This window comes from Cenococcum geophilum (assembly GCF_001692895.1).
Source record: "Cenococcum geophilum 1.58 unplaced genomic scaffold K441scaffold_35, whole genome shotgun sequence".
Taxonomy (NCBI): domain Eukaryota; kingdom Fungi; phylum Ascomycota; class Dothideomycetes; order Gloniales; family Gloniaceae; genus Cenococcum; species Cenococcum geophilum.
Window position 1 is genome coordinate 1579587 of NW_027137593.1, and position 9833 is coordinate 1589419.

General features: G+C 32.7%; 2 protein-coding genes across 2 annotated transcripts; one reads left to right on the plus strand and one right to left on the minus strand.

Moving 5' to 3' along the window:
* Positions 1-328: 328 nt before the first annotated feature.
* On the plus strand, positions 329-490 carry K441DRAFT_572538 (uncharacterized protein; the record flags this gene model as incomplete). The annotated part of the gene is made up of 1 exon (XM_067644023.1): positions 329-490. A coding segment is annotated over one exon (162 nt), but the record flags the coding sequence as incomplete, so codon positions are not given.
* A 1195-nt stretch (positions 491-1685) lies between these two features.
* Positions 1686-1847, minus strand: K441DRAFT_572564 (uncharacterized protein; the record flags this gene model as incomplete). Its single annotated transcript, XM_067644024.1, has 1 exon — positions 1686-1847. A coding segment is annotated over one exon (162 nt), but the record flags the coding sequence as incomplete, so codon positions are not given.
* Positions 1848-9833: the final 7986 nt, after the last annotated feature.

Below are 9833 nucleotides of genomic sequence, written 5' to 3' on the forward strand. Positions count from 1 at the left end.
ATATATTCTAGGAACTAGCTGGTCCGTAGATGGGTTTCCTAATATTATTAAGAATGTCTTTAGCCTAATAGGTAACTTAATATTATATAATATAATTACCTTAATAGCGGCCGAGTATATTAAAGAGCTTATTAAACTTAAGGACTTTATAGAGCTAGATGTTATAGGCAATTTCGCCATCGGCATTATACGGATAGCGATTACCGCATCTAAGGATATGGAGGAAAATTTTATGCTAAAACTTTAAGCTGTTTAATCTCAGCTATAATAAATAGAATTACTGCTTTAATCCGCTAAGGTAAGGTATGCCGCGGCTAAGTATAAAAGTAAAAATATTAATAACTGTCTTAATACCCTCTGTATAACTAGGACTTGTTATAATATTAGTTATAAAGCTAAGTTTATATATTACATTAAGGATAGTAGTTATCTATCCGACCCTAATTACCCTTATATACTTTGTTGTAAAAGGTGCGAGTATTATATATAAGTAAAGATATATAGCTTAGGAGATCGGCTTAGGTAGGAAGTCATTATATAATACTTCTCTTCCTTTCTCCGTTTGGGTTGATCTAAGAAATTCGAATATATATCTCGTCCATAGTTGGTCCGTTAGATATTGTATAGCAACTATATTATCCATCTCCTATTAGCCTTCCCTTACCTTACCCCTTATCCTACCCTTTATCTTATCCTTTACCTTACTTTTACCTTTACCCTTACCTTTTACCCCCCTGAACGAATTACAAAATCCTAGTTATTATATCTATTTTACTAAATACTAGAATAGGATTGGATAATAATAAACTATAATGAAATAAAAAGTGGTAAAGAATAATAAGATAAGCGCGTAATAACTAGGAAAAGGTCCCATGTATAAGGAACGTATAGTTCTAAATTTACTAGTTATATGCCTTTCTATAGGTACTAAAGGGTCAGCATAGGATTCTTGTATAGGTAAGGCGACTTACCTAGCGGTGCCTCTTAATTGGATGCCATACGCCATGTATAAGGGCTGCGTGATTTTTAAAATGCTTAAGTCCTTTAATCCACTCTAAGCAATAAGGATGCTTATAGTAGAACCCCTACCTAAATACTCCTTCTATAGCGTAATTATTAAGATGCTTTTATAGTGTATCCTTCTTTATAAATAGGCGGGTCTGCCTTAGCGTTAAGAGTTAGTTATTGCCGATACAGATAAGGTAAATAAGATTAGTAAACGTTATAGGATACGGTAGCTATATTATTTTAATACTCCGCGTCTTATCTAGGTTTTCTTAAAAAGGCAAGTCTAAGCTAATCTATTCTTTTTACCGCTTTACCTATTAATAGGTACCAGTATTGGCGTCACTTACACCTCTTTTTACGCCTATTATACTTTAGTCTACTTTAAACCTAAGTTAAAATCTAATAGCCTTACTTGGGATCCCATTCTACTAACTCTCTTATTAATTATAATACTTAACGAGATTACGGATAAACTTTATATAGAGTTTTATAGCGTGTCCTTCTTTAAGCTTATTTAGCAGCTAAGATAGTAGTTTGGCAATAGCAGCATGTTTGTGAAATTTATACTATATAGCTAAACGGGTGGGAATTTCCGTCCCAACGCTACTACTAAGCTATCTTTTAATATTGTGATTGTTAATAGCGTTATAAAAATTAAGAATGACCTAGTCCTCTTTTTATTTGCGTAGGACGTTTATAATACTATAAAGTTTATGTCTAGCTTTGTCGTAACGGTTATATAGTTTTGTTTCCTTCGCGGTGTTAATAGGGTAATATCTCTGGCTCCTAATTTTTTGCTTATATTGCTCTCGTTTCTTATAAAGCTGTAGAATATTAGGGTATTAATTAAGTTCTAGCTGGAATTTAAGCTTTTACTTATTAGTTAGACCTATAGGGGCCCGCTCGTCCCTTAAGATCCCTATTTATATGGTATATTAGATAAGGTTATCCTATAATAGAGTTTTAAAGTAGATTAACTGGAAATCGCGCTTAATTAAATTAGGTAAATAAAACCGTTAGTAGGTATTGCTGTAATAACCTATTATTTAATTTCGCTCTTTTAGAGTAAGGGTGCCTAGAAAACTTAGTTAATATATATACTTATATTAAATTAGATATTTACTATTTAATTTCCTTCCAGACGCTTGTCGCAGCTAGTAAAATTTAAGCGATTTTTTAAACCTGGCTACTCGGCCTAACTATATATAGTAATCGCGGCATTTCTAATAAGGGAATGCTTTGGTGTCCAACACTCCCCTATAACCAGCCATTATCTTAATATCTTAAAAGATGGGTCGTTTCTCTATCTTCTTCTTAAACTTCACTTTAAGACACTCTTTTTTTGCTAGAATTTTAAGTCTAAAAATCTCTTCCGGTGAAGTGTAATGGCGTTAAAATGCATTATCTGTAATGGTAAGGCTTATGAGATAGGATAGGATATAAAAAGCTAGGATGCTTTTAAAACGGAAAATAAACCTCTTACTATAGGTCTATTAGCACTATTCGCGCCATCTTTAATTAATATCGCTATATACCGTCTACCTATGCCTTTAGAATTCTTAATATATATAAGACTTATAAGGGCGACAGTTGTAGTTTAATTAAAGTTTTTTATATTATAAACTTTTAGGATTATAATATGTTTATATAAAAGCGCTTTATTAGAGCCTCTTATGCTTAAACTTTTAATAAGAGCTTAGGGTCTTATTGCCATAGCACTAGAGAGGAGGAGGATTGCTCCTATCTGCACTTAAAAACAACTATAATAAGGCTTTACGTCTATTGTTTAATGGGTATTAATAATTGTATATAAGTCCTATATATATATAGTATCCTTTTCTTTCTTTAACGTGTCTAGCTTATATATTAGCGTTAAGTAGGTTAGGATCTACTATAACAAATCAGCTAGGATTTTTTTTTTGAAAAATTAAAGATTACCCATATCTTATATATTAAGTTCTACGCTATTATTTATACTATAGCCTGCTATATCTATAAATTTGCATAGTATTTGTCTCTAGTACGCCTAAATCGTGCTTTCCTTCTTAATTTAAGAATTCTTTACGCGCTATTTAAGGTATGTTTTAAACGTGTCGACTACGCACTAATAAAGGGCCTCGGTTGGGTTAGACTTAACTTTTAGGTAGAACCTAAGTATAAATCGTTAGTATTATAAGGTAAATTTTAGTTTAAATATAAACAAACTTTTCTTAATTTTAGAACTTACGCTTAATAAAAGAAGTAGACTAGGGCTTCCGTTTTAACTTTGCCCTTCCTTAGTCCTTATAATATATAATCCTCTACTGTAAATATTCCCCCTTAGAATTGGCGTCTTCCCTAGCTCTAGAGTTAGAGCTTAAATCTAAGTCCGAAGCTGGCTTAAAATAAGACGGCTTACCTAGTTCGGAGTCTAAGCTAAAGGCTAGATCTATATTTCGCCATTTCTTACTTTAAGAAGGTATAGTAGTTAAACGCGTAGTATTTTAGTGCTTTAGTAGCTGCCAGTTTCCTATACGCAGAAGCTAGCTTAAGAGCGACTACTGTTAATAGGAACGCTAAAAAAGGCTTTACGGGAGATTGGCGTTCTTAAAAGCGGGATAGGGCAAAAAAAACCCTATAGGTAGAAACCTAGAAATTGAGTATTAAAAGTGAACGATATAATAGCAGGGGAAAATGTATACGTAGCTATTATAGGAAAAGGGTTAAAGGAGCGTAGTATAAAAGGGAGGTTTCGTTATATAAGGGTAGTGCTTTTAGTAGAGGATAAGGATAAAGGTAGGCGGCGGACGTCTATAGCTTCTTAAATAACGTTAGCCGCTAAGGGCCGTTTAGGGAGCTTTAAGAGGTGCGTTACAGGGCTATACGCACGATTCTAGGTTTGGTGGGTGAGTAAGGGAGACCCTGCCGTCTTTGGCATGCTTAGCATGTTGCAAAAGCGGTGATAGATATAGGTCTAAGCGAGGAGAAACTGCCTCCTAAAACGGGGGGGAGGAACCTCCAAATCCGGCTGCGTCTTCCCTAACAATAAGATTCTAGTAGTAATTACAAAGTAAGTGTAATACATTACTGTCTACTAGAAGTATTACCTATTATATATTAAGCACTTTATAGTAATAGAGTCCGTACGTATAAATATAGGCTAGCTCTTTAACTCTAATGGCGCGTATATCTACCGACTTTATATAATAATAAGAAATATAGTAATACCTATAATAAGTATAATACATTACCATTTACTAGAAATACCACCTGTTATATAGTAAATACTTTATAGTAATAGAGCCCGCACGTATAGATGTAGGCTAGCCCTTTAACTCTGGCGGCGTATATATATACTAACTCTATATAATAATAAGAAATATAGTAACGCCTATAACCTCCTACAGTCTACTATACTGTAATAACTAGTTACCTCTTTATAGGCACTTAATAAATTGCTTATATTAAAAACTATAAGAGTTTAGCAGTATTAGACCGCCACCTAGCCCTAAATAGGCTGGGTAGGGTAGTCCCTATAAGTTATATAATTGTGCCCTTATTTAACTATATAGTACTAAATCTAGCTATATTTACTCTAACTAGTAGCAGTAAACTATAGCCAATTTCACCTCTATATAGGTATGTGTGGGTAATTATAAGATCTACCTTTTTACCTCTTCTTAATTAACTTTACTTATTCTACCTTTTATCTCTCCTATAACTAACCTCTAACTACGTCTAATACTAAAGTTATGCTAGTATAGCGCTAGCCAGCTACCGTACGAAGCCCTCCTACTTTAATAGTTACCTTCTACTTAATATATACTGTAATATTGTATATACCTAACTAAATAAGCGACTTAATAATAATGTAACTATAGGTAAAGCCGGACGCGTGGTATAAGGCGAACCTAAAGCTAACTAAAAATATAAATATTGCCTAAGGCTTTAGAATAAGTATTGAAAACTATAATAGACTAAAAGAGAAGGTTAAAGATGTTATAATTAAAGTTAAGCCTAAGTACGTAATATATCGCGGCAACTTTATAATAATAAAAGAAGGGCACATTAAGGAGTTTTATAAGTAACTCCTGTAATTTACTAATGCTTTACCGGATTAGAAACTATAGGTAATTCTAAAAATTATAGGAAGTGCTTATTCTAATTATATAAGGAGGGTATTAAGTACCTCTAAAAGTGGGCATGCTCTATATAAATATATATCACCCCTAAAGACTAAAGCACAAAATAAGATAACGCTACCTTAGCTACTATATACAACACAGCCTATAGATATTACTATAACCCCACTATATAGTATCCCTTCGCCTTAGCTAGTAACCCTAGTAGTAAGTAACGTAATTAATATAGGAGATATTGAGATTAAAATCTAATCTATAGGCTTAACGGGTAGTCTAAGTCTTATATCTAATAAGCAGAAACCTATATATAACTCTAGGTAAGCTATAGGAGGAACTGCGAGCCTATATAGAGCTTAATATTAACGGTCCGCCTAAAAAGAACATCTATATATTGCTATAAAGATATAAAAACCTTATAATATGGTTAGAGGGCATACTTATTATAGCTTTTAGCGAAATAGCGCGAAATGGCATAAAGGAGGCCGTACTTATAGTATTACTCTTACCTCCTAGCTTAAACTCCTAAATCGCTGCCACTAATAATATACCGCTAGCTATCGAATCTAAGGCGCTTAAACGTGATAGATGCAGCGTAAAAGACAGCTAGTAAGTCTTAACGCCGCGTAAGGCTAGCGGTAAGAGTAAATTAGAAGAAGGTAAGAAGTAAAGTTATTTAGGATTAGCAGTATATAGCTCTAATAAAGATAGTAAGGGCGAGTCTATTAGATATAAGAAATCGAATAATAGTAAAACTAAATCAGGTAGATATAATAAGTAGCCTTAACTAAAATTGGTAATAAGTGCCCTAGCAAAGGATAATAAAAACAAGCCGGCCACGCCTAGGAAGTTAAATAGTTATAAGGCCAACCCAAATAGAAGCAGGAAACGCCCTTAAGTAGAATTAGCGGTAGGCACCCTTATAGAAAACAGTAATAATGAGCTAGTTGTGCGCAGAAGGCGATTAGTAAAGGAAAGATATAACCCATCTACCTATAAGCCTATATTAGTGAGTAATAGTGGTACTAGAGAAATTACTATAGATAATAGTAAATTGCTGTAATCTATTACTAAACCTAAAGGTATATACTAGCCTAATAATATAATAGATAACCCTACTACTATATTACTAACTGTTAATATCCCTTAAGATATTACCGTAAAGGATAGTAAATTGCCGCAACGTGCCGGTGGACATAATAATTAGTTTTTATATTACACTAACTCTAAGAACACGGAAAGTAGAGATAAAGATAAGAATTTAGTTAATAATAGCAACTAAGATAAGGATTTAGTTAATAATAACGACTAAAACATAGATATAGAGGAAGAACTTAACTAGTAAACTTTCTTAGCCTAGCTTTATAAGGCTAAGAAGGATAACCTAAATAGTGTACTAGCGTATATAATAGAGGTGGATCTTCTACTTACTCTAGAGTATTTCCTACTTGTCTTATTAAAAGTACTTTTTAAAACCGCCCTAATCGAACTCCCTAATTAGGGCCTCGTATTAGGCTTTAAATTTAGCTTATACTAAGTAGTGTGTATAGCTTAGGTATTTAAGCAAAAGAGGATAATTAAAGGAGGCGGTATTTATGTAAATAAACCTAGCGCGGGCAAAACTATATAAATAATTACTTAATAGCTAATAAACTACTTTTATTATTAGAACGTAATAGATATTTAAGAGGCCCAAGCTACTAGGGATATAACCTACTACCTACCTAAGATATATCCACCGGATTTAAAATATCTATAGGTAGTAAAGCAGCCGATTATATGCTACTGCAAAGACAACCTTAAGAAGCTATACCCTATAGACTTACAGTAAGGCTACTTAGTTGTCCTTATGCCGACCTTAGGCCTACTAGGATTCCTAAAGGACGTAAGTATAATATTATAAGACGGCGCGATTATAAAGCGCCCTAACCCGCCCTAGATTACAATTCTTACCCCTAGCTACAATAAAGTTAAGATATTTAGTAAACTAAAAAAGAATAAATAGCTGTAAATCTATAAGGCTTTTAAGTGGACCAATAAGGAATAATAGGAGAATAATAATAATATATATCTAGTTAGTAAGGCTCTCCTATTATACCTATAGGGTAAAGCTAGGTTTAAGAATAATTATAGCCCTACCCCTAATATAACGGAACTATTAGCGTTAAAATACTTAATCCAATTCCTTCTAATTACTACGCGAAATTATATTACTATACAACTAATACGCGGGTTTATTACTATATAAACTAATATATAGAAATACCTAAATAGCTAATCCCCTAGAACGTATTAGAAATTAAAGAGTGTAATATAGGTTAGGCGTATCCTCTAGGATAAATGCCACCTAGACGTAACTAGTAGAGTATTAATGTCGTTTATTAAGGATATAGTTAAGGAGTACTATATCGCGTATAATCGCAGCCCTACTATATAGGGTGTATCTAGCATGCCTAATAACGGAAACCTAATATAACTAATACGGTTTATTATGGTAGGATTAAAGAGGCTAGAGTAGGAAAAAGCTAATAAGCTAAAGGGAACGGAGTTTAAAGTACTGCTTAAGCTTAAAGAAGAAAACATCTAGCTAATGAAGAAGGAATTTAACCATTTTTATAAGGATGTAAAGACCAACCTAGCCAGAGTAATAGTAAATAGGAAATTCGGCAAACTAGCTATATTTTTCCGTATAGTTATTCTAACGTTTTAGATATATAGAGGGAAGTTAACACTCTAGTTTAACTAGTAAAAGCTTATTCTAAAGAATAGCTATCTTAAATTAGTTACGTTATAGGCTAACCCTAATAATACTAAGGTGGCTATAATTATAGCTATAGAGGACTAAGTAAGGATAGAGTAAAGGCGCTAATATAAGGAACTTCTAGCCATATAGGAGGAAGATGGCAGCAATTTAAATACTAAACTTAAGATACCAAAACTTACCTAAGCCGAGTTATACACCAACGTGAAAACGGCAGTAAGCGTAGCTTAGGTTATCTAATACTGGGACCAGTATACCCCTATTATAATTAAGTCTAATAAGTTTAATAAGTTTAATAATAAACGCTTAAAAACTTAGAGTTGCATACTTAAGGACCTAATTATTGCTAAATAAACTACTAACCCGCTTAATAAGGAGTTCACTAATATACTTAACTACTATTTTTAATAGAATGTAAAGTTCTTTTAAGCTAAAAAAATCTATAATTACGTTTATATTAAAAAACGAACGGATAGTTTAGCGTATAAGATTATTATTATTACTCGCTTACCTCTTATACTAGCTTATTGGTTTAATAGGCTATATAAAGAATATGGTAAAAATAAGGTGCTCCGCTATATAGCTAGTATATTCAATATTAAAAAGGCTAAGGCTAGGCAAACCTTTAACACTAATAACTCTAAGTAGATCCTACTTTATACCTTTATATTAATTAGGCTGTCTATTAACCTATAGCGCGTAAATTACACTATTATAGTTAAGCTAAGCCATAAGCTCTTAGAGGTAAAGTAACTATTTACTTAGATAAATTAATAAGGATAGACTAAGCCTATCTACTATAGTACTATTATAGCTAATTAGAAGTTAAGTATTGAGTAAAGGATATTAAAGTTAACTAAATTTACGTTGTTACTGTATAAGTTAGTATATAAGGAGAAGGCTAATTTAAGCTTAAAAGTAGGTTAAGGCAAAAAGGAAGACACCAAGACTATTTAATACTAGTAATAATTGTAAGAGTATAATATAACTATAGATAGTTCTAAATACTATATATAGCCGCTATATAGCGAAACCTATTATAATTATATAGTGGCGTATATATAGGCTAAGGGATATATCTTCTAGTAACTTATAGGTAGTAGCGTAGCGTATATAGTAAACTTAGTTAACTAAAATATTTCTAATATTATTATTTCTAAGAGAGTATTAAGCTGCAGCTTACAGCACTTTTATTATTAAGGTAGCGTTTAGCCACAAATTACAGCATTATTATTAGCGGTGTAGTATATAGCCGCAAAATATAACTAAATACGTCTAAATGCTAAAATTGCTTAATTAGCATAAACCTAATTTAAGATATTAGTAAATTTTTTTTATAATACCGCCCCGCCCCCTATACTTACTAATATTAATATAATATATATAAAATATAAAATATTAAATTTTTATTAATAATATTAAATTTATAAAAATTATACATTTTTATATGCTTAGTAATTGTATAATTACAGTACCTGTTATACCAACCGCGTGCTTACGCGTTCGATACACTAAGTACGCGTTTACGCGTTTAGTGTACCCACTCGCTTACATGTCTAGTGCACTCCTAAAACACTGGCTAGTTAGGGGGGAGGTGCGTTAGTATATAGACCACGTAGCCTACCTTAATAGAATTAACAGTTACCACTATCCCAAAGAGCATACGATACTATACGTATTTCGTGCCCCGGGATACAACTCACTCGTGCTATTAAGTTAGTATAAACACTAATCAGTAAGCGCGCACAGATCAGCAATCACTTAATACCTCCCCCGAGCGATACACGACAGCGACCACCCGTTTAATCCTAGTACGACCTATAGGAAGGTTGGAAGGTAAAGGATTACAGACCTATTACCAACTCTATATACTTGTTTAAGTCTTAATACGGTTTACTAGAAGTTTATAAACGCGAATATAGACCTTTATAGAAACCCCTACCCTT